General features: G+C 38.2%; 1 protein-coding gene across 4 annotated transcripts in view; it reads left to right on the top strand.

Annotated features, from left to right (window-relative positions):
• ADAMTSL1 (ADAMTS like 1) overlaps positions 1–26,529 on the top strand; it is a 443,211-nt gene that overhangs the window by 130,419 nt on the left and 286,263 nt on the right. For all 4 annotated transcript variants that reach the window (XM_063696342.1, XM_055351516.2, XM_063696343.1 and 1 more), the window contains exon 5: positions 16,558–16,684. In XM_063696342.1, the coding sequence (XP_063552412.1) occupies positions 16,558–16,684 (127 nt within the window). The remainder of the gene's footprint in view (positions 1–16,557; positions 16,685–26,529) is intronic.

Below are 26,529 nucleotides of genomic sequence, written 5' to 3'. Positions count from 1 at the left end.
ACTGAAAGGGGTCAGAGCTGAGTATAAAGGTGCTTTGATATTGGAACACACTCTCCTTGCGTCACGCTTGACCCAGGCTGGGTGGTGGAAGCAGAGGTAGGTGCTACTTGTGTGAACTGTGTGTTCAAGTCAGCATGCTCTGGAATTGATAGTGTGTCATTCTGGGTTTTCTACTCCTTTCTGACACTGCGTGGTACAAACCAAAAGTTCACATTGGGGTCATGATTGCTGGCTTTTGGCAGGGCTTGGCGAGAAGATCTCTGCAGGGTTAGGCCGCCCAGATGCAAGCTGTTTGGGCTGAGTTCCGTTTGTTTCCATTTGCTCCCTCTCCCTCCTCCCTTCTCCTCAGTCATGCCAACTGCTACTGGAGATGTTTTTCCTCTATTTAAGGTAATAACCGAGTCAATGCTGAAGCCAAGCTATAGGCAAGCATTGAAAATAAATTTTCAAGGGGGTTGTTTTCATATTATTAGAAAAAGCCTTGGAATCTTTTTGAAAGGTTTTGTTTCCTGAGAAACTGCCCTTTGGGAATATCTTTGTTTTTTGAGTGCCTTTAGCTTGGTGCTGAGAAATAAACTTAGGAAATATGATTGAGATGTAGTGGGCTAGGTTTTTAAACAAAATGCTCTAAACATTCCCTCAAAAACCATTTCTCTAAACAGAGCGCTCGCATGAGTAGCTGATTAGTACATGTGGTGCTGCCTGACCTCTTGAGGATACACACTGTTTGCTTGAAAGTCCCCTGGTATATTAGGTGACCTAGTGTAATAGGAATGACATTTTTTAAAGAGACTAAATCCCAATTCTGTCATTTTCTAGATAGGTGATATAGGCAGTTGCTTTGGTTTTGTCACCTGTTCAGTTGCAGAGTTTGTTTTACAGGCTTCACGAACTCTGTAAAACACCTGACAGGACTTGATCCACACACCGTACTTCATAAACACCACAACTCCTTCCCCCCCAATTTTCTTATTTATTGCCTCTTCTCGGCCTCAAGTTTGGTAAGTGAGAACCATCCACTGCTGCAGTCTATAATTTCCTAATGTAATTTCCCACTCTTCAGAATAATTGTGGCTCACAGTATTTATTTTCTCCCTTCCTGCCAACTGAGATATAACCTCCATTCACTTGCCCTAAGACAAAAGGTTTTGTGGCTTCCAGCTGTGAAGACCAGATCTCACTGAGACAAACAACTGCTGTTATCTTAGGGAAAAAGACAAACCAGCCAACAATGAGCAATCCATGTAAGCCTTGCTCTTAACACACTCATTAAAAAGAATTTTGAAATTGAGGTTGGAAATCATCTGACAACTCAATGCCTAAATGTTCTGGGGAGCATGTTCATAAAAATTCTTCTAGTAACAAATGTGTTCATCTCCCCTTTGATATGTATCCCAGCCTGTGATTCACTGGAACATGCCTGCACCTACAGAAGATAGTTCAACTTTCGATTGTAAAATTTTAATGTTGAAAAACAGCCCGAAGTCTAGGTCAACACTCTGCCAAGAATTCACTTGAAACAACTGTTGAAAACCATAAAATTCGTGGTCAAATATGTTTTTCTATCGAATATGGCATTTGATAGACCCACTTTGTAGAATATGGGGACTTTTCAATTTAGATTCACATAGATATATTGAAAAGAACGCATTGCATATTTTTTTCAAATGACTCAAAATTTTTTAATTGACGCTGCATTATGCAATACATTTGAAACTATAATCTTTGGTGATGATTCCATGCAGCATTTTCATAATTTCTTTTATTATTATTATTATTATTATTATACTTTAAGTTTTAGGGTACATGTGCACAACGTGCAGGTTTGTTACATATGTATACATGTGCCATGCTGGTGTGCTGCACCCATTAACTCGTCATTTAGCATTAGGTATATTTCCTAATGCTATCCCTCCCCCCTACCCCCACCCCACAACAGTCCCCAGAGTGTGATGTTCCCCTTCCTGTTTCCCTGTGTTCTCATTGTTCAGTTCCCACCTATGAGTGAGAACATGCGGTGTTTGGTTTTTTGTCATTGCGATAGTTTGCCGAGAATGATGGTTTCCAGCTTCATCCATGTCCCTACAAAGGACATGAACTCATCATTTTTTTATGGCTGCATAGTATTCCATGGTGTATTTGTGCCACATTTTCTTAATCCAGTCTATCATTGTCGGACATAAACCACTTATTGCAAATTACATGCTTTTTATACATAATACATGCAGAAGAAATGCAACGTGATGCAATATAGCCAAATTTGATTGTGGCGGCGTGAACCATAAAAATTGGAAATCCCTTTTCTTCTTTTCCCATGGTCCACCATGAAGCAGTAAGGTTAGGGTACAGAAGCAGGTAATTTGGGTACTTTTAAGGGGATTTGAAGATAGCATATACACTTCCTGTGTTAAGGTAATTCTTTTTAACTAGTTTGGGACAACTGACTAAACACCAATAACTATTATAAAACTGTAGTGTTTAAAAAATTTCTGAACTTAAATATTCCAGTTACTACACGATTTAATTTCACTCTCTAATTAGACATATGCTGTGTGTTGAATTCTGTCAGATTTGGAATTTATAGTTTCAGCTGGATTTAAACTAGACTATAGCAGGAAAGAAAAAGAATTCATTTCTATGCATGTGAGTGGGGGGTTAGTGGAATCTTAATCTTTCTGAATGGGAAAATATATGCAGTCATTTCATCTCAGCGCCTTTGAGTGAATTTGCTTTTGTCTAAAATGAAAGGAGAAACAGCTCATTTTTCCATTGTCATAATAGTGCAGTGATTCAGCAAAATGTAACTGATTATCCTGAACCCACAAGGCTAGAGTTAGAAAGAGTAGCCAAATTGCTACCTCCAGCTACTTCCAGCTCAGTCCCATCACTATATCCAGCAGCTCACCTTTCATCTGGCTCTGGAAATTTGGGGATCACTAAAAATCAGCCAGCTCACTTTTCTCTTAGGATTTTGTGACTCCCGTTTGATTGGTTCATTGTTAATTCTGATTAATAAGAATTTAAATTCCCAACTTCCAGAAGACTACTTTTCCTTTTAAAAAGATTGTAACTGATTTGCTTTTGGCTTATTCATTTAGATTCAGGGATTCTTCTCCATTAAAATAAATAAATTTTGAATATCCCTTATATTAAGATGGGTTGCTGAATGCCCACTTTCTTTCATTACATTCAACTGGCATATTGATACATTCATATGGGCAGGAACTCCAAAGGAGAAAAAAGGAGAAAACAAGTTTTCTCCTTGGAGAAAAAAGGAGAAAACAAGTTTTCTCCTTGGAGAAAAAAGGAGAAAACAAGTTTTCTCTTTGGAGAAAAAAGGAGAAAACAAGTTTTCTCCTTGGAGAAAACTTGTCCCAGTCCCTGAAAATATGTCTTTCCTAGCACCTTAGGTTTTAGAAGAATGACTAGGAGAAATCTCTATTTTGTGCTGACAAATAAATTTAATGATAGTTACTCGATTGTATATATTTGAAAGGGGTTCCTGAATTAACTCTGGATCAGTAGTCCTGGAGTTGGAGAGCTAAGGAAGGATGTTTTCAGAATTATAAACATTTCTCTTTAATTTGAGTAGAATGCAGAGGAGATGATTTGCTACTCCACAGCAATTTCAGAAAAGTATTTTTCATTTCTAACAGAACCCTACCAGAGGTCATTTCCCAAAGAGCCAACCATGCTTGCTGGTATTTCATTGGCTACTTAGGAGGGTACAGGGAAGTTAAAAAAAAAATTATCCAATGGAACTCCATCTGCTCTGACCTCTCAAGGAGAGTATATTCCTTCAATGGAATTTGAGTTGTGATCTTACTTCCTACATGCTGTTGTCAAATCCAAAGGGGCTGAAATAGATCTGAGCTTTTGCAAACTTGACCCTGTCTCCAGAGCTGTGGGACTTGGAGTCTACAGGTTCCCAGATCCCTAAGGCACCCTTTATAGCTTCAGATGCATTTCACATATATAATGAGAAAATACCTGCTATTTGCACAGTGACTACATATCCCCCCACCCCAAAATAATCAACACACGGGGTCCGATAATTCTGGAGACTATGAAATAGAAGATATGAAAATAGAGTTGTCTCAGAAATTCCAGGATAGTGGTCAGAGTTGTTATGTGCTAGGCAATGAACTGGATCTTTTTATATAAGCTATCACCTCAAATCCTTAGAACAAGTATATAAAATAGGTTGGATTATATAACTCACAAGAGAACTGAACTCATACTGAGAGTGATATATTCAAGCCATCACATCCAGGTTGAGTTGTTGGTTGCACCACAATGTCATGCTGCCTCTTTTGTGGTTTAGGGTTCCACATCACATAGATTCTTGGTATAAATAATGATGTTCCAGGGTAAGAAGTGGCCAGGGAAGTGAACATGTGGATCAAAAACTGAGATGCAGCACTATGGTCTTGCTGGTCTTAAGTGTGACATTTCCAGAGGGGGAAATATACCTTTAGCAATTGTAAAGTTTATGGTAGAACTGGGGGTCATGTCGTGGCTCCATTTGTTCTGTGACAGAGTAAAAATTATATTTTCTTAGCAGAAGAAATTTACGGTTTCATCCAAATATTTTGTGCTATGGCTTTTTCCGCTGGGAAAGAATCTTAGATTAACAACCTTTAGTTTCTCAAGCTGATCTGAAAATTCGCTGCCTTGTCCATGCATTTGAGATACTTTTGAAAGACAGAATTTTAGAGTTATTTTGCAGATGATGCTTTTGCTTAAACTCTGCTTTTGATCAATTCTCTCCAGGCTCTACCCTAAAGAGACCCAATGTAGACAGATAGAAATGGCAGTAGAGAACCAGGAAGGAAAAAGGGTTATATTTGTTAATATTATCAGTTGAGGATGTCTTTAACAGACTTTGAAAGCAGGATATTGATAGCACTGTCAAAGAAGTTTCAAATTAATATAAAGTAATAAGTTTTGAGAGGTAACCAGGTAAGAGCCAAAGAATGACCCAAGCCCTGCTAACTTGGGAATCTGAGATGCATAAACAATTGTGATGGGAGGAGAATTGTTTGGGGACATAGATAAATCCCTCTTCACCTTTCCTTTTCCATCCTCTCTAACCTTGACACACAAATGCAGCCAGCACACTATTGCTGTTGGAATATTGACTTCAGATAACATATCCAGACATGTAAACAAGAGTTTAATTGTGTGTAGAATTTTGTTTAAATTATGGACCATATCTGGAATTTAAAACTCTTTAAATATAAATTTCCAGAAAAATTTTCGGAGGTACACGTGTGAGTTCCAGCCATCATAGTAGAATAGCTACTTTGTGGTGACTTACTGAACAGACACATTCCAGTAAGATCCACATTTGTACCAGGGCAGAATACCAGCTGCTATCCTGTCTTCTCAACAAAGGACTCTTGTGTTTAAACAAAAACTATGTACTGTATGCCCAGCAGCAGAAGGGAGTCTGAGCAGTGATGTCAAAGTATACCATGATGTCACCACAATTCACAAAGAATTACAGTTAATGCCATGTGAAGTGAGGCCAAATTCAACACTTTCCCTCTTGGGTACTTCACAGTCTGAGAGACAGAAGCAAGGCCAGAGGTCAGGCCTTTGTATAATTTTGTTTCGCATTCTCCAGACACCCTAATTTTGGAAGCAGGGGAGGGAGAAGACAGCCTGCTAAAGAACAGTCCCTGACCATCTGCTGAGAATGAATTGTAGTGTCTGTATGCACAAATGTCTATACTAGGATAGTTCTTAGGATTTTTGCTGAAGACTACTAAAGAAACAAATTTCACCAAAAACAATACACAAAAAAATCCAGATGTGTTTAGCAAAAAATTTATGCAAGAATTTGTCCAAGACCCTGAAGTAAATAAGATGAGAACACAATAAATCAGGCTGGGAGCACCTGAAGAGTTTTAATAAACGTTAGAAATCAGACTTACTTATTCTCTTTTTCCCTTTCAGAGTGTTTATCCAGCCATTAGATGGTTTAGATTCTTGACTTCAAGAAAGGCAATATAGGAAAAAATTATTTAAAATGTTTGCAATCTTAGCTCAAATAATAAAGGACAGAAATAGGACTCTTAAAAATTAGCACCTGGCAAAAGTTTATTCCTATGAAACCAGGTCCTCCTCTATAATTTAACCACAGAGGCTGCCAAAGTTCCTACCCTTTGGTGGAGGTGGGAGTGTGTAGGTTGGATGCAGAAAGAGTGTGGCTTTGCCCCAGCCAGACCACCAGCCAAAGGGTCGGAGCTCACAAAAGGTAAAGGGAAGAGCCAGGCCAGGGGGTTGCCCAAGCTGAAGTCTATTAGGAAGAGCCAGGAATCAGGAACTCAGTAGATCAAGTACAAAGTGAATCTACAGATCCAGAGTTGGTGTCAGAGTCAGGGCATGAAGCCTGGGGCACTGTGCCTAGCGGGAAAGAAGTCAGAGGGAGGTACACTTGGAAATAATGAGCATTTATGCTCCAAGGCAATTCTGGAGTAGTGGGTGAAGGACCAGAGACATAGCAGGCAAGGTGACAAGTGGAAATTAAACTCTCAGATTACAGTGTTATAAAATGATTTGTCCTTAGAGATCTTTTTCTTTTAGAGAGTGTTCTTTTGGTCTTTGGAACCAGTGGCAGAGAGTTTAAATGGTAGCAGCTGTTATGTTTTAGCTTGAGACAAAGAGGAAAATTCTTTGAAATTGCAATATAACCCTGTCACCTGTGGTGTTGCCTATAGGCTGAATCCATTCATTCATTGAACACATATATTTTAGTTGCTTGCTGTATGCCAGGCACTGTTCTAGGTGGACAGTGAACAGGGCATCCAAATATCGTTGAAATATGCTTAATAAATATCAATGGAACAGAATAGAGAACCCAGAAATAAGACTGCACACCTACAACTGTCTGATCTTTGACAAAAACAAGCAATGGGGAAAGGATTCCTTATTCAATAAATGGTTCTGGGATACCTGTCTAGCCATATGCAGAAAATTGAAACTGGATCACTTCCTTACACCATATGCAAAAATTAATTCACAATGGCTTAAAGACTTAAATGTAAAACCTAAAACTATAAAAATCCTGGAAGACAATGTAGGCAATACCATTCTGGACATAGGAACTGGCAAAGATTTCATGATGAAGACGCCAAAACCAACAGAAGCAAAAATTGACAAATGGGATCTAATTAAGCTAACAATCTTCTACACAGCAAAAGAAACTATCATCAGAGTGAACAGACAACCTACAGAATTGGAGAAAATATTTGCAAACTATGCATCTGACAAAGGTCTAACATCCAGCATCTATAAGAAATTAAACAAATTTATAAGAAAAAAACAATGCCGTTAAAAGATGGGTAAAGGACATGAACAGGCACTTCTCAAAAGAAGACATTTATGTGACCAAAGAGCATATGGAAAAAAAGCTCAACATCACTGATCACTAGAGAAATGCAAACCAAAACCACAATGAGATAGCATTTCACACCAGTCAGAATGGCTATTATTAGAAAGTCAAAAAATAACAGATGCTGGTAAGGTTGTGGAAAAAAAGGAACACTTATACACTGTTGGTGGGAGTGTAAATTAGTTCAAGCATTGTGGAAGACAACATGGCACTTCCTCAAAGACCTAAAGACAGAAATACTATTTGACCCAGTAATCCCATTGCTGGGTATATACCCAAAGGAATAGAAATTGTTCTGTTATAAAGGCACGTGCACATGTATGTTCATTGCAGCACTGTTCACAATAGCAAAGACATGGAATCAACCCAAATGCCCATCAATGATAGACTGGATAAAGGAAATGTGGTAAAGAAACACCATGGAATATTATGCAGCCACAAAAAAAGAATGAGATTATGTCCTTTGCAGGGACATGAATGGAGCTGGAGGCCATTATCCTTAACAAACTGACACAAGAACAAAAACAAAAAACAAACAAAAACTAATACTGCATGTTATCACTTATAAGTGGGGGTAAATGACAAGAACACATGAAGACAAAAAGGGAAACAACATACACTGGTGCCTACTTAAGGGTGATGGGTGAGAGGGGGGACAGGATCAGAAAAAAACTATTGGGTACTAGGCTTAGTACCTGGGCAATGAAGTAATCTGTACAATATAGCCCATGACACGCATATACCTATGTAACAAAGCTGCACATCATGCACATGTACCCCTGAACTTAAAAGTTAAAAAATAAATATTATGACTGAGGAGAAATACAGCTTTAAATAGTCTGATCAAAGTAGATCTTATTGAGAAGGTATTAATTTTCTCAAACGAAGACTTCAAAGAGTCAGACAACTGCCGTCGAAGTACCTGAGGAAGAATGTTACAGCCAGAGGTAGCAACTCAGGGCTGTCCTAAGATGAGAAAGTGTTTGTTGTGTTTGAAGAACGGCAAAGAGACTGAGCCAGAGGGAATGAGGTCAGAGAGGTCGTTCACATAGATGCTGTAGGACACTGTGGGCTGTTGTAAGGGTCTGGTGAACCTGCAAGGAAATTTGCTAGTCCTGGCTATGACTGCTAAACCCCAGAAGAGAGAACGTCAGGTGTGGGGAGGACGTGCATCCTCGTTCTGCGTGTCTCTTCATTGCCATCTAAACCTCAAGGGGAACATGGTATCTTATAGACTAGAGAGATGCTCATTGATGACACAGTGCTATTCAGCCTAGACTTCAACTCTGGTGACAACAAATCCTAGTAATGCGATTTGCGGCAAGTTGTATAATCTTTCTGTTTCAGGTTTATTTTTGTGAAATAGACACAATTGTAGCTAATTTTCAAGGTTATTACAAGAATTGTGTGAGAAGCTATGTATCTAAAAATAGCAAGTTTTGGCAAACACTAGTTCACATTTCCTTCTGTAAGCAGGTTTCCCTCCTGTCTTTCTCCTCCTCCGTGCCCCTTTGACCTTTAGTTATACTGATCTTACTCCCTTTCTACTGTCACCTGTTCTGAGGAAATAATCTGATTAAACCCCCTCACCCTAGATTGAGACCAAGCCTACCACCTATATGTATTCGCAATAGCACCATAACAGCCAGCGTAATGCCTTATGCTCAGTTGATTTGGTCTAATTTAAGTATAATCAGCAACTTCATGTGTTACTCCTCCCAAGGGTATTGGAACAACAAACAAAGGACTACACAGTGGTTCCCAACTTCTTAACACAAAGGAGCCCTTTATTTTTTTTTTCCTATGGGCCTTGTGTTTTGGAAGTTTCCATCTACTCAAAACACTGCATGTATTAAGTAATAATTTGTTTTCCCATTTTATAGCTAAAAGACCTGAGTTTGCAATTAAAAAATAAATACAGTAAGGGTCAGGATTCAGCTTATTTGTATAATGAGATGATTGGTGTTTTGGTGACCTTATGTAGTTTTATTGCAGATAAATATATTTCCATTAGGCTTTTGGAAATAGTAAACATAGCTCATGGAGCACTGTTACCACCTTTGCGAATTACTGGAGATTCTATTTTCTCATATTGGAAACCTTAGTTGTAAACCAAAAACAAAACAAAAAACAAACAAAAAAACCAAGTGTGTAAAAGAGGAAATTTTGGTACCCATAACAAACCATGAGAGAGGTATGTATGCCTGCCTGTGTGGCAGGGGGAGGGGTAGGAGGTGACCACAGGTGTTGTTGGGGCTGAGCCCCTTCCCATTCACTTGCTATATGTGCTTCTGAGGCACAGATCACAGATGAAACCATCTGTTCATCCCTGTGCATAAGTGTAGCTCTAGAGGTAGTGATCTTGATTAGAATATTCAAACTTGTTATTACCACTCACTATTGCCATATAAATATTGTATAGTATGCCTTTTCATGGTTAATGGGCATCCTACTATAATTTATAGTCAAAAAATCTCAAGGTGGAATTTTGGTTTTGTTAGTCACCAGCTATGTGACCTTGGGGAATTTATCTTCTCTGAACCTCAGTGTTATAATCTGAACTTGAAATCATTCAAATCTTAAGTTAAATAATATCTATGGATAATTGTCTAAAAGGTAGGCAACCAATTCCTTTCTCTGGTTCTGAAATGGTAAATGGGTTTAGTTTCCTGATTTGACAACTATAGTCTATTGGATTCAGCTTCTAGAGCCCAGTGTCTTTAAGAATCTGGAGCCACATAAAACCTCAGTGACAGAGTGCTGCTGCTGATTAGTAATATCTACTGTGGTCCTGGTAGGAGGTATAGCTGCACATGTGCCAGAATTTTGCCAGCCCAGCCCTAAGTACTCCAAAGTCTGCCCTTGGAGTAAATCAGACCATCATAATGCTCTTTACCTGGATGATTTGTTTTGGCTTCTTAAAAATTGCTTTTTTTTTTTGGAGACAAAGTCTCGTTCTGTTGCCCAGGCTGGAGTGGAGTGACGCCATCTCGGCTCACTGCAACCTCTGCCTCCCAGGCTCAAACAATTCTCATTCCTCAGCTTCCTGAGTAGCTGGGGCTACAGGTGTTTGCCACCACACTGGGCTAATTTTATATTTTTAGTAGGGATAGGGTTTTGCCATACTGGCCAGGCTGATCTCAAACTCTTGGCCTCAAGTGATCCGCCTGCCTTGGCCTCCCAAAGTGTTGGGATTACAGGCATAAGCCACCACACCCAGCATAAAATTTGCTTTTATCAAATGTCTCCTGACCATTAGGCTTCATCAGAGGTTATTAGAGCCACCTCTTTGAAACTGCTTGTATGTATTTGCTCAGATGTTATTGGGACATTGTTATATGACATTGTCTTTCAGAAGACTCACAATTAATGTGTATCTATTATTTTGGTACTTTAATTATGGTGCTCCCGAGTGGTTTTTGATTTATTCATTTATTACACAAATATTCATTGTCTACTATAAAGAACACATTATTGCATACATTTTCTAAAAGATCCAGTAGATTCTCTGACTCTTACAACTGCTCATGTGTTCCTATTTTCTAGGAAGCTCAATTCCAGATGTGACCTCCCCCCACCACATCTAGCAACTGCACAGGACGGCATAGTGTGCATTATGTTTAGTTCTCTCATTTCTAGATTTATCTTTCTTACCTTTGCCTTTTTGCTCCATTCACTCATTTGTTTTTGTAAATTTTATTGTTATTTATATGCTATAAATCTTTTTATTATTTAATGAAAGGTTAAGCATAAGCAAATTAATGAATATCTAAATCTTTTGAGGATGAGGTTAGAAATGCACTCCCTCCCCTATTTATTAAAATAATTAGTAAATAAAGGATAATCCATGTAAATCACACTGTTACCCATAAAGTTCTATCTAAATTAAGTAAATATAAATAAGAACAGCTATGGTCAGATTTGCACAGTTTAGTTTTCCATATTTGTCTTTCCCAGTGCTGAAAATAGAAAGCTTTAAAAGTTTCTTACCTCATGATGTTGGATCAAGAAAAGCTTGACATCACTGGCTCAGTATTTGATGCTAGATTGAGTTCCTTATGGGAAACCATTTGAAGTGAAGCCATTGTGAACCCATCCTAAGAATGTCAGTCTGAGGCATGATATCTGCTTATGGATTATGTTTATTTATGTTCTCCAAATTATTAGCATGGTAATCTTTCTTTCTCCTGTGGCTACTAATGAAGACATTTTATTATACATATTTCAGTGTCTAGAGAATTTCAGTCTTGCATACTGCCTGTTCTCTTGCTATCAGCTCTGTAAAGTGAAGGAAGAAACCCCTACTGCAGGCCTGATGCCTAAAATCTGCACAACATACTAAGTCTCTGAGCCTACTTGGATTGGATGCTATGATCCTAGTTTATTTATTTATTTATTTATTTATTTTTTTGGCAGTGGGGAGGGGGCTGTGTCGGGGGGCAGTTCTCTCCCTCCCTTTAGTAAATCTGAAAGAAGAATGAAGAAAAATCATCAGTGTTAAGTGTGCTTGCTCAACTCACAAATAAGACAAGGGGCTGCATATCTTTGTACACATATATGTATATAAGAGAGGGTACAAAAAGCATACATTTAAGATATGAAAGCAGAACTTGATAACCCACTAGTGGCATCTAAACAATAAAAACACTATTAATTTGGTAAGTTTCAGGGTGCTATTTCGCCTTTCTTTAAATTTTTCTTGGAGCTTCTTACTTTTTTGTTACCTGAGATTAAAATATTGCAAAATAAGCAACACTGTGCAGTGATTCTGGATGAGGATGAGGTCAGACCACTGCATCCAGCTGACACCTCATAGTGGAGTACTAATAAACTGTATTAGACCAAAATATTCAGTTTTCCACTGTTTGCAAAAAAATTTCATGCAGTTGCCAAAGTTATGAGTGGTCATTATCTCACTTAAATGTTTTGTCCAGAATGGGGTGGGTCTGGGAACTCAGTGTCCTAAACATTGCCTTCCATGACATTTCTCTAATAATTAACATCGGTGTACTTGGGAAATAGTCTCTGAAAAATAATAGCCCTTTACAGCAATTCTTGTTGATGCATCAGGACAGAGGTTTAGGTTTAGCCTCTTGCTGTCATTTATGGTATGTCTGTTTCTTTGTGTGCACAGTTAAAAACACATGTACATATACATACCTACACACATGCATGCACACATTTTTGCAGACTCATATGTCAATGGCTACAGTCTAAGGTCGCCTATCTGTAAACTACATTGGAACTATTAGCAAACCATTATGTGTTTCATCGATTCAGCAGCATTTATTGTGCATCTCAAATGTCTGATACTGGGCTGAGCAGCAGAAATATCAAGATTAGTAAAACACAGGTTCTCGGGTAGCCCAGGATGTTGTGTGGAGATAGACATGTTAATAAACTCAATGTAAGTTATATAACAATTTGAATTGGGTATACATGAAAAAAAAACAAAATAATAGCGGCTTAGACACATAAAGGATTTATTCTCTCACAAAAAACAAAAAAGATGTAATCCGTCCAAGTGTGGTTCAGGAAACAGGATCTTTCTCTCTTTCTGCTCTGCCATTCTGAGTACAAGGCTTCCATTCTCAAGATTGTCTCATTTCCAAGATGGCTGCTAGAGCCAGCAGGAAGGTAGGAAGGCAGAGGGCAGAAAAGGCATTCCCCAGCTAAGTCAGCTTCTTTTAAGTAGCATTCCCAGAAGCCTCACTTCTACTTTTATTTCAGTAATTATGATTTGTTCTCATGACCAATGAGAAATGTGTTATTTTAACTGCATATAATGCTAACCCAGATAAAATTGGGGTCCAGTACAAGAAAAATAAGAGAAGATGGATATTCGATGACAACCAGAAACCTCTGCCACATGGAGGTATGAAGAAACGGCTATGGAAACATACAACAATAAGGCAGTTACCTCTGGAATCTGGACAGTCTTTCTTGAGCAGACACCTAATTTGGGATTTGAAGGATGAGTAGGAGTTTGCCAAATAAAGAATAGGGAAAGAGTATTCTAGGCAAAAAATAACAGCATGTGCACAGAGGGCCAATTAAGCCCATTTTTGTATTTCTGTTTATTTTTCTCTCTGTTATTAATAGTAGGTCTTAAAGTAACAAGTAATTTTAATTAATCTAATAGTTACTCAAAATCAACAGATTAAGATATGTCAAGTATGATTATCCTGATATCCCTGCAAACAATTTTCCACTTGGACCAAAATAAGAACATTTTATCTGATATAAAGTATTCCACATTTTAAAAATAATTGAGTTAGAAGATTTTGACATCTTGAAGAGGAACTGATAACAGAGAAAAGGAAGAAAAAAAAACAATTGTGTCAGGGAGATGTTTGTCTTTTAAATTCTGAAGCTAAACAAAGCCCATTTAAAACTGACTTGGTTCATATCCTGGGGTCCGTAAACCCACACTGATAGCACTAAGTCAGGCGTCTAGCCAAGTTACTCTTAAAGTATGTCACCTCCTATTTAGCTATTCCTAATATTACTGTTGCTTTGGATCTGTGAAGCTGAATTGTTCTTTACTTAAAATGGTTTTGGAACCGTAAGAAATCTTTAGACTTAGAGAGAGATTTTCATGATTATCTCCTTTGGCTCCATTAGAGGCATCAGAGTCCGTTAAAAATTTTCCAGAGAAACTTAAATCGTTTGAGAAATCTGAAATTTCTATAGTTTAAGGAGTAAACCCAGTTAGATTTGGATACCTGAGAGTGGAAATTCCTGTGCCCAATGCCTGTGTTGTCCTTCCACATGGTCAAGGATCTTGTCAGATTAAGTCCTCTTCAATCCCAAAAACCACAACAATAGTAGAGTCAATAATGCTTTGAATGTTGCCTAAATTAAAACTGTCATGCTTTCTCAAAGGATTTGGTCCCTCCAAGGCAATTAGGTTATCAGTTTTCTGATTTTTTTGTTTTTTTTTTTTTTTTTTTTTTTGGCCAACTTGGTTTTTTGCTTCCTCTCCTATTAGTTAGTATCCAGGCATTTCTAAAGGACATGGTGAACCTCATGTGACACCTCCCTTCCATTGTTAACTCTGACTCTTCATTCACATCTCAGCTCAAAAAAGTCTTTCCCTAAGAGAAATCTTCTCTTGCCTCCCTAACCAAATTGAATTCTTCATATTTTATGCTCTCGGAGTGTCATGTGTCTGTGTTTTATACCTTTTTTCATGATTATCATTTTACACTTATTGCATGTGATGATTTGGGCACTATCTCCCTCTGCCACTAGATTGTAAAGTCTCATGAGAGTGGACCCATAGATGCTGAAATTCACCATTGAATGTTGCTCCTAGCACAGTGGCTGGCCCATAGCAGGTCCTCAATAAATATTACCTAACAGGTTAAATGAATTCTTTTATAAATAAAATACTTCTGTAATCCCATTTCACACTATACTCAGAATATAACAGTGAATACAGAATTGATCAGCTCATGGGCGGGCCCATCTACAGATATGAATTTTGAAAATAATTTTACTGCAGTTATGTAGAAATACACCAAAGAAGTCTTAAGCCAGCACATGTTTGGCACTGCAGGGATGAAATTCGGTTGCTTTCTGAAGTGGCCTCACTGCAGCCTCTGAATAGATTGAGGCAAACTGCTCCTCAGCTACACTGAACCCATAGGGATACAGCCCATCTGCCTTTGTCCCTGACTTTAGAACTCAGCACCATGTTTTCCTGACATCTTTGCATTTAAAAAAAAATGTACAGTTATTGAAGGGGTTGTTGCTTTTCATCTATTTTTAAAAGACGTTCATTTGCTATTAATGAAAAAACACACATTACCACATTTTAAAAATAGAGTACATATATAACACAATGTTAAATAATTATGTTTTTAAACCTTCATCTAAACATGTGTTTGCAATTATTATTAATAAGAGGAATAAAAAAGAAAATCAAGCCTCAATCCTCTGGTCATATTAACAACCAGATTTTTGAAAGGCAAGACGAACTGTGAGGACTTCATGAAGAGAAGCCATAAGTCCCTTCAGTTGTCACTACCATTATTTTATTTTGTCAAAGAGAGTAATTGAAATAGTTTAGGAGTGGAATAAATCTTTCCATATTTGATCTAACTAGAACTGTAAGCCATACAACCTGGCATAGTTTGTATTTGAATTTCTAAGACTCACATATTAGAAAGTAAAGAGGAAAGACACAAATGGCATTGCCCACATACTTTACAAAAGCCTGTGATGTTGTTAAGCCTGATTTGGACCGGGCATAAATGTTTCACTAGGAGTCTTTAGAACTCAGCTGCTTATTAGCTAAGTGACCTTGGGTAAGACTCATGGCCTCAACTATAGAATGGAGATATCTTACTTGCATGGCTCTTTTGAGAATGAATGAGATATTTGTACTGTGCCTGGTACAGGACAGGATAAGGCAAATGACAGGGTCTTAGTGGTATTCATCCCTGCTGCCCTTCATGCAACTGTCCTCTTCCACACACACACACACACACACACACACACACACACACACAGTAAGTTTGTATCTGTTTGCTGATTCTCTTCTCTTTTTTAAGCTGGAGTGCTAGCTAGAAAAGGAAGTATTTTCACTATCACTCAGCAAATATTTTTTGAGGGCCTACAATTGACCAAGCACTGTTCTCACTGCTTGGAATACGTTAATTAACCCAATATACAAATTGCACACCCTTACGCAGCATACATTCTAACGAACCATGTGGAACATGGAGATCATTTATAAAATGTTTCCTGCTACCATTACCTCTTGGTTGTAGTTTTTGTCATTTGAGTGAATCATAATTATTAACATAGGAGTTATTCTTGAATTAAGGCCCTAAAACATCAATAATTCAGGATCTTCTCATCTCTCTTACTTTCTCCCCATCATTCCCTACCCTGCTCCCTATTCTCTCTCATTCTCTTTCTTTTACCCTTCTTTCTATTTGTATATCTGAACTTTGAAAACATCTTTACCCATGCTACCTTTTTTTCTTTCTTAGCTTGATTTAAATTCCAGTTGAATTCAGTCCCCTTCACAGGGTGTGTTTTAGGCCCTTCAGGGATGAAGGGAGGGTTATTTCATGGTGATTGGCCTCATAATGGATTTTGCCATCGGTAGGTTCTTGGCTGAATTACACATCTCTCTTTCTTGTTAGATTGTTGGCTGCGATCACCAGCTGGGAAGCACCGTCAAGGAAGATAACTGTGGGGTCTGCAACGGAGATGGGTCCACCTGCCGGCTGGTCCGAGGGCAGTATAAATCCCAGCTCTCCGCAACCAAATGTAAGACACACAGAGATGGGCGACCTTTGGACTTGTTGACTTATCCTCTCCTGGCTTAGGTCTGGCCCCACTAAACAGCTAGGGAACAACACCTCCACCAAAATGATGATGAACCTGAAAATGTAGAAGGCTTCATGCTCTGGCATGTGAATTAGCTTAGATGGGACAAGTCAGGTTACCAGCTGCAGTCCCAAAGAGGAAGCCTGTCCTTCTGAGGCACACCAGGAGTGAACCAGACATGGAGCTACAAATACTTTCTGTACAAACATGAGCTTTGCTGTCCAACATGAGGACAGACTGTATCCCAGCTCCTGCGTGATGTGTAGTGTGCTATGCCTGGTGGAAGATAGCAAGGAAAGTGGGAAGATAGCACAAATTCACTCCTGTCACTGTGAAGTCACATGGCCTTCATTTACAAGGTGGTCTTTGGTCAGTACTAAAACAAGTCCTTTCAGAATTAATGTACGGCAGTGATTATGTGACGTTTTGGTTTTTTGGTTTTTGGGTTTTGGTGTTTTGTTTTTTGTTTGTTTGTTTGTTTGTTTGTTTTTGACTGAGTCTCTCATTCTGTCGCCTAGGCTAGAGTGCAATGGGGCAATCTCAGCTCACTGCAACCTCCGCTTCCCGGGTTCAAGTGATTCTCCTGCCTCAACCTTGCAAGTAGCTGGGATTACAGATGCATGCCACCACACCCAGCTAATTTTTGTATTTTTAGTAGAGACAGGGTTTCACCATGTTGGCCGGGCTGGTCTTGAACTCCTGACCTCAAGTGATCCACCCGCCTCAGCCCCCCAAAGTGAGGGATTACAGGCATGAGCCACTGTGCCCAGCCTATATGAAGCTTTTTATTGACCTTTGTGTCCTGATATCTCAATACTAGCAAAAAAAAAAAAAGTGTACTTATTATACATGTACTTGCTGAGAATTTCACACAATTGTCCCATGTATTTGTTATAACAACCTCATGAGCAAAGTACTATTAATCCCCATGTTATGAATGAGATAACTGAAGCTTAGCCAGATTATGGGACTTGCACAGAGTCACACAGTTGTAATGGAGCCAAGATTTGAGCTCAGAGTCTGATTCCAGAGCCTAAGCACTTACTTGTTTCTCTGGACTGGTCACAGCCCCGCTGATAGTCTCTGTGGTGGGACATTTGCAAAGCAGATAGATGGATCAAGGGAAGGTGCCTCAGATGTCTACCCAGTCAGGTCCTGCTAGGATAGACGGTACAAGTTCTCATGGCACCTACACCAAAAATGGAGTCATTAATCTGAGGCATTTTATGATATACAGTCTGACAATCACTATTCTAGGCACTGCAGCAGATACAGATAGAAATAAGACAGCCCTTGTATTAAGGACATGCATTTTTAGAATTATTTTGACATTGCTTGGCATATTGTCTCCAGATTTTGCTACTATGCAGAATCCTTCAATAGATCCCTGACTGAGTATTTCTTTCCATATGTCTCTCTGGTTTGGGAAATGAGAATGAATATCTTTACTGAATGTGTTTTGTTATCTTTACTTGTTGACTAGCTAGAGGAAAACAATTGACATATGGAGAGTTTGTTGCTTTAAATGGACTTATAGGTCAAGGAAGAAAGGCAGATGCAGTTATTCTGGTACGCAGTGGAGGAATATTCTCAGAAGTCCTGAAAAGGCAGCTTGCCAAAGGATTAGCCTTGAGGTAAAAAGAGGAGGCAGAAAGAAAGAATGGGGACTTACAAACACATGAAAAATTGGAGATGCCAGTTTAGGGAACTCTGTACATTCTAACTCCCTTGGAAACAGTGGAAAATGTAATTCTGCAAAAAAAAAAATAAATTTAAAAGATTCTGGCATATAGAATAAAGAATGAGGTAACTTAGACATTGATATAATACATTCAGGTGAGATTTTTCTTTGATCATGTGTGTTGGTAGCTTCTTCCATAAGATGAAAAATTTCTAAAGTTAGAAGATGGAAACCAGAAATGGATAGAGGCATAATTCTCTTGTAAATCATGGTTGGATGTTAGAAAAGAGTTACATTTAAAAGATCCCTCTTAAGAACTCTTTATGGAATGCTAAAAGAATTAAAATCCTCTAATTATTTCTGTCATGTAACTGAATCAGTGTTCATTATCTAGGAATCTAGGAATTACTGTTAGGTACAAAAGGATATGTCATGCATGTGTGCAGTAATGGCTGTATAGTGTCCTGGGAGCATGTTTTTAATGGTAAAGATGCTTCTTTATTCTCATGCCCATACCTTCTTGTTCTCATAGAGGATCTAGACTACTGTGCTCAGACAGACATTCCTCTTACCCTACTGTTAGGGAGGGATGGGTGACCTCTAGGGCCTGAATCACAAAACAAAGATGGAGAAGCTCCTAAGGAACAAACTGAAGCAAATTGAGAGCCCTATATCATCTCCAAGTCTGCAAATAAATACCTCAATGAAAAGTGCCCTATTCAAGACCGACAGTGGGTAAATTATATAATACACAACCTGATGATTATACATACTGACAAAATGCAATTGATTCGTTTACCTTAGCACTGATGATGTCTCATGACAAAATGATTGATATCAATAAAGCCCACCATATGCATGCACCTCACCACAATCTATAGCAGATGCTGAACAAACTGCCTCACTTATGTTTCTCTACCCTGGAAGAATCTTCCATCTTATATTTACAGACTGTGAGGCGACCCACTGGCAGGGAACATGAGGCTGCTCTGCAGGGCCCAGTGGAGCAGCCAGGTGAGCAGTTCTCCACGCCTGGAGGAGTCCTGCCAGATCTCTCCCCTGTCTTCTGCCAAAAGGCACTGTCAGCTTGCCACATGCTCTCTTCAAACTTCTGGCACTCAGATTCCCCACATTGAACTCATTTTCTTTCTGAACTTATATCCAAGTTTTTTTTTTCCCTTATGTTATCAAGCCTCAGAGGAACAAAGCAAAAACAAGAGAGTGGAGAAAAACCATGGTAGAATGTGCCAGAAGGATAAAGAGAAGTAGGAAAAGTTTATCAAATGGCTGCCATTTGCTGGTGATTTTTTAAAAATCATCTTTTTATTAAAAGACATTACAATTGCCTAATACAAATACAGACAACGGAAATAGAGCAAGATCAAAGTACTCTTTCTCCTTTCTTAAAGGAAAAGACTACCCACTGGTAGCACTCAGCCTTTTCATTTTTCCTAGTTACTTCTCAACTCCCCCAGCCCAATAAAAATAGTCAAATATAGGTGACATTACCTTGCTTTTGATTCTTAAAATTTAAAAGTTCATTTCTCACAAGATTTATTGACTTATACTATATTCTATATTTTCCAAATATACTCAGAGTATTCTTAGGGCTAGAGCCAGCCTATTTGCTATCAATTTGATATTTCCAGCTTTGCAGAGCTCTCATCTGTATCTGTATGTTTTGAAATCACCTGGAGATCCTAAAGCTCTCTCTCTACCTGTCTTGCATGGTGAGGTCACTTAACTCATTTATATCAAGATAAAATTAAGCTTTTAATACTTAAAAATGTGCTTCTCAGACTGTGGCTTATGCTGATGTATAATGGCTATGGGTAAACGTATTCTTGGACTGTCATTCTAGCTCAAAGATTTTGAGGTAAAGTAGGCTTATAATAAAACACAGGCCTCTATGTTATAAAGTACAAAATACATATGGATTTTTTAAAGAAAGTACAAAACATTAAAGAAATTTCCACTTGCCCCTGGCTGCTTCGGGCTATCCTCACAAGCCACTCAAGGATATATTCATTCAACGGCACATATTTAATGGGCACCTGCTATATGCTGAGGAACTGTTCTAGGTGCTGGAAACAGCACAGAACAAAACAGACAAAATCCATTTATCTTCCTAGGAGCCACGGAAAAAACAAACCAGAGCAGGAGAACAGGAAATGGGTATAGGCTGCCAGCCACGGGTGATGCAGGGGAGCTGCAATTTTCAGTAAATTAATAAAGAAAGGACTCACTGATAACATGGCATTTAAACAAGGATCTAAGGGAAGTAAAAAGGGGTCACCATGCAGAAGTCAGGGAGAAGAAAATTCTAGGAAAAGAGAAAAGCAAGTGCAGACATCCTGTGGTATTTGCATTCGGGATATATTTCATGAAGAACAAAGAAGCCAGTGTGACTAAAACAAGGTGAGTTTCAAAAAGGCTACAGAAAATGATATGAGGCTGGGGGAAGAATGGCACAGATATTGTGGTGTTTTTTGTAAGTCTGAATGAAATGGGAAGTTGTTGGAGGATTTTGAACAGAGGAATAACTTGATCCGATTTCTGCTATACTGAGAATAGACTGTAGTTGGAAAGATATTACACTAAGCCAGGCCACAGATGACAATGGCTTGGACTGTACCAGTAGCTGTGGAAATGATGAGAAGAAGTGATCCAATTCTAGATATACTGCACCTGTATTTATTTTCTTTCTTTCTTTTTCTTTCTTTCTTTCTTTCTTTCTTTTTCTTTCTTTCTTTCTTTCTTTTTCTTTCTTTCCTTTCTTTTTTTTCTTTTCTTTCTTTTCTTTTCTTTTTCTTTCTTTCTTCTTTTTTTCTTTTTTTGAAACAGGGTCTCACTCTGTCGCTGAGGCTTCAGTGCAGTGGCACTATCACAGCTCAGCTCATTGCAGCCTTGACCTCCTGGACTCAGGTGATCCTCCCACTTCAGCCTCCCCAAGTAGCTGGGATTACAGGTGCACACCATCATGCCTGAGTAATTTTTGTATTTTTAGTAGAGATGGGGTTTTGCCATGTTGGCCAGGCTGGTCTCAAACTCCTGGCCTCAAGTGATCTGCCCACCTCAACCTCCCAAAGTGTTGGGATTACAGGTGTGATCCACGGCACCTGGCCAGCATTTTAAATTTTAGCCATTCTTATCAGTGAGTAGTGGTATTTCATACTTGTTTTTATTTGCATTTTCCTAATGGCTAATAATGTTAACATCTTTTCATGTTGTATTATCTTGCAATTGCTGCTGTAACTAATTACCACAGACTAAGTGATTTAAAGCAACACAAATTTATTATTTTACGGTTCTGGGGGCGTCAGAAAACTGAAATAGGTTTCACTGGGCTGAAAACAAGGTGTTTGCAGAACACAGCTCTGGAAGCATTGAGGGAGTATTTCTCTTTCTTCAGTGTTGATTTTCCTGCTCCTGGAGCCTATGCACATTCTTTGGCATCTTCAAAGTCAGTAGCTTAGCATCTTCAGATCTCTGTCTGACTCAAGCTTCCTCTCCTGCCTGCCTCTTCTATATTAAAGAATGTTTGTAATTACATTGAGTCCACTCAGATCATCCAGGATAATCACTTAATTTTAAGGTGACCTGATTAGCAATCTTAATTCCATTAGCAACCTTAATTCCCCCTTGCCACATAATATTACACATTCACAGATTTAAGGACATATTTGGCAGGGGAGAGGGATACATTAGTCTACTTACCACAGTGTGCTTTGTTCATCTTTTGCATAGTGTCAGTTCAAGTCTGTTGCTCATTTTTAAAAAATGTGTTGCTTGACTTTCTCTTGTTGAGTTTTGGGAGTTCTTTGTATATTCTAGGTACAAGTCCTTTGTGGGATATTTGAATTGGAAATATTTTCTCCATCACAGCTTTTTTATTCAAAATTGCTTAATGTTGTCTTTCACAGAGCAAAAGCTTTTCATTTAGATGAAGACCAGGCTATCATTTTTTTTCTTTTATGGCTCGTGCTTTTAATGTCATGTCTAAGAACTTCTTGCCTAAGACCAGGACACAAAGATTTTCTCCTACATTTTCTTGCAGAAATACATTTCACCTTTAGATCAGTGACCTATTTTCAGTTATTTTTTGTATAAGGTGTAAGTTTGATAGGTAGTTTGAATTTTTTTTCGTATAGACGCCCAATTCTTCCAGTACCATTTGTTGAAAAAGACAGCCTTTCTCTTTTGAATTGTCTTTAAACCTTGTCAAAAATCTATTGCCATTTCTGTGTGGGTCTGTTTCTGGACTCTATTCTGCTATGTGTCTGTCCCTTCATCAATACTCCATTTTTTTTATTACTGTGGCTTTAAGGTAAATCTTAAAATGAGGTAGTGTGATTTCTCCAACTTTGTTCTTGTTTTCAGATTCGTTTTGGCTATTCTATTCTGGGTCTTTGCCTTTCCATATAAATTTTACTATCTGCTTGTCCATATCTACAAAAAGTCTTGCTGGAATTTTTTTGTGTTAATTCTACAGATTGATTTGGAGGGGGTAGGAATTGGCATCTTTAGCATGTTAAGTCACTCAATCTATAAGGTATGAGAATTTTATGTCTCTGTTTACTTAGGTCTTATTTTATCTCTTTGATTAGCCTTTATTAGCTTTCAGCATGAAGATCGCATATACTTTATATGATTTACATCTGTTGTATTTTTTGTAACTATTGCAAATGGCATTATATTCTCTTTTTTAAAATTAGAGATGAGGTTTCACTATGTTGCCCAGACTGAAGTGCAGTGGCTATTCACAGATGTAATCATAGCACACTACAGACCCACACTCCTTAGCTCAAGTGATCTACCTGCCTCAGCCTCCCAAGTAGCTGGGACTACAGGAGTTACTGCGCTTGGCTTAGCATTGTATTCTTTATTTCCACGTCCAATTATATATTCCTAGTTCATAGAAACATGATTGATTTTTGTGTGTTAGCCGTGTATTATGTAAACTTGATAAACGCACTCAATACCTCTGAGTTTTTTGGTAGATGATTGGGATTTTCTCAATAAACAATCATGCTGTTTACAAGTAAGAGTGGTTTTGCTTCTTTTCAATTTGTAAGCCACTTTTTTTTTGTAGTCTTATTGTACTGGCTACGCATGCAATACAATAGTGAATAGGAATGATGACAATGGAGATCCTTATCTTATTCCCAATCTTAAGAGGAAAGCATTCAGTTTCTCACCATTGAGTATGATGTTAGCTGTAGGTTTTTATAAATGCCCTTTATCAGATTGAGGAAGTTCCCTTCCTTTCCTGGTTTGCTGAGAGTTAATAACATGAAGGGATGATGAATTTTATTAAATTCTCTTTTACCTCAACTGACAAAGTCATGTGGTTTTTCTTCTTTAGATTGTTATTGTGATGAATTACATTAATTGGTTTTTAAATAACCAACTCTGCATTTCTGGGATAAACTGTACTTGGTCATGGTGTATTATTCTTTATATAGATTTCTAGTTTGATTCAGCAGTATTTTGTTGAGGCTTTTTATCTGTGTTCATGAGAGATACTGGTCTGTTGTATTCTTTTTTGTATTGTCTTTGTTTGGTGTTAGTATTAGCACAAAATGGCCTCAAACGATGAGTAGAGAAGTAATTGCTTGTCTTCTTTTTTTCTGGAAGAGATTGTATGGAATTGATGTTATTTCTTCTTTAAATGGTTGCTACCATGCCCCAGTGAAATTTTCTGGATCTGGAGATTTATTTTTCAATATGTAACCTTATGAACTTATGGAACACCATTATAGTAACTATTTTAATATCCATTCTGTGTTTGGATTGATTGATTTTTCACTTTAATATGTGCTGTTTTTTTTGTTTGTTTGTTTCTTTGCGTGCCTCATTATTTTTTTACTTGATGCCAGACATTACAAATTTTACTTTCTTGGGTACTAGATATTTTTGTATTTCTATAAATATCCTTGAGCTGTGTTCTGGGAGCAGTTAAGTTACTGAAATCAGTTTGAACCTTTGGGGTCTTAAAATGTGGTAGACAGGACCAAAGCCATGTTTGGTCTAGAGCTAATTGTACCCTTTTACTGAGGTGGGACCTTTCTGAGTAGACTACTTAATGTTCCATGACTTACAAAGTTTGTCACTTTGGCTGATGGGATAAGATACTATTCTCAGCCCTGTATGAGCACCGTGTACTCTTCTCTATAATTCTTTTGTGTAGTTCTTTCCCCAGGCCAGGTAATTTCCTCACACTTATGTATTGATTAGTATGCTGCTGGCTACTTTAAGGAAACCCTCTTGGGTGTCCAGAGTTGTCTTTCTGTATAGCTCTCTCCTTTCTGTTACTTTGTCCCAGAAATTCTAACTGTTTTGGTCTCCTTGGACTCTTGGCTTTGTCTACTCAATTCAGGGAATCTACTGAGCTCTACAGGCCTTCATACTTCCAAAGCTGTAGCCTAGGAACTCTATCAAGGCAGTAAGCTGGGGCAATGTTGGGCCTTATCTGATGTGTTTCCTGAGTATACAGAATTGCTGCCCTTTTTTGCCTGATGTCCAATATCTTAAAAACCATGGTTTCATCTGACTTTTTGATTGTTTTAGACAGAATATTAAATCTGGTTCCTGTTAGTTCATCTTTGTCAGAAGCAGAAGTCTTGGTGCTGGGCTTTCAATTCAGCTCTGCAATTACATAGAGCTAGCCAACTTTTGACCCCTTCTATGGCAATGCAGTTAAGCACCTGTAATTCTGATTCCTCATCTCCCTACAACCTCCACAGCCATTTGGTTCCTAGAGGTTGAATGTGTTCCAATATTGTCTTATAATTTTCTCCCAAGCGGCTGACACTCATTTTGTGAGTTTGATACTGGCCGTTTTGATGTTAGCACCTGTGTAGGCAACGGTATCTATGTCAGGATTATTGCCTGAGTGAGAGGGAATATAAGATACTACTGATTGTGAGATGTATTCTGATTTCATATATGTTAAAGCATGAAAAGTTGTCCCTCTTGGAATCAATGAAATAGGGTATTTTGACAACAGAACTTTTTAACTGATTGCATATAAAGATGATGTAAAGGATGGCTCCAAGTTTTCTGGCCTAGGCAAATGGAAGGATGAAGTTCTCCAGATGGGAATGAGGAGGGCATCTTGTTTGGCCTGTCCAGTATATATCTTCTATTGTGCAATTACAGATAAACCAGGGAGAAAATTGAAAGCCTCAGATGCTCAACTTCTTATTTTGTTGGATATATTTTAAGAGTAATAAAACTGTCATGAAGATGTAAAACATACCATTTAAACCTCCTCAGGATTGGCAGACTATTTTTATACATAGTCAATTGTATTTTAAAATGACTCTCTCATTTTTAAAAATAAAATAAAGTATCAGCTCCATAGGCATAGAGGGAAGAGTCTTTAAAAACATGAACTCATCAACGGATCTAAAAATAAGATAAACTCAGATATCAGAATAGGAAATTCTGTCTTTCAAAATATTATCCTCATCATCTTTCTCTGACGCAGCTGTGAATCACGCAGAACATCCACATATGACAAGATTTTAAAATGAATATAAAATATTCTATATAGAAAGTTGTGTGATATACATACAGATAGATTTTTTTTAAAGAATTCTTTTAGGTACAATCCTTGGGAAGAATTTTCTTGAGAAAAGACATTTGCAACCCATATCTGTGAAATGACAGAATTTATGATTCCCATGGAAATTTTGTCCATTGAATGGAGAAATGGGTTATCTGGTATCTGAAGCAGATCATTTAGAATTGTTGATTAATAAGCTAGAAATATGTCCTGAAAACTGGCATCATGGTTCAGTCAACAAAGCCAGAATAGATTAGGGCAGATGCACTCAATCGTAAAACAGTGCGCCTTTGTAGGAAAGGGCACCCAGAGGAATGTGCAGCACGGTGGGAGAGGATGTGGCCCCTGCCTCGCCAGCTATACTAATGGCATTAATCACCAAGGAGGCAGGTGTTGCAACCAGATTGCTCTCACATCCTAAGAGATCTTAAACACCACTCTGTGCACAATATTGTAATAGATGCCAAGTAGAAGCATCTTCCAATCCATCCCAAATCATTGAGGATTTATCAGCAAGTGAGACAATTATTAATA

Source organism: Gorilla gorilla, chromosome 13, assembly GCF_029281585.2.
Source record: "Gorilla gorilla gorilla isolate KB3781 chromosome 13, NHGRI_mGorGor1-v2.1_pri, whole genome shotgun sequence".
Classification (NCBI taxonomy): Eukaryota; Metazoa; Chordata; class Mammalia; order Primates; family Hominidae; genus Gorilla; species Gorilla gorilla.
The sequence above is the reverse complement of the archived record's forward strand: the minus strand, read 5'-3'. Positions and strand labels throughout refer to the sequence as shown.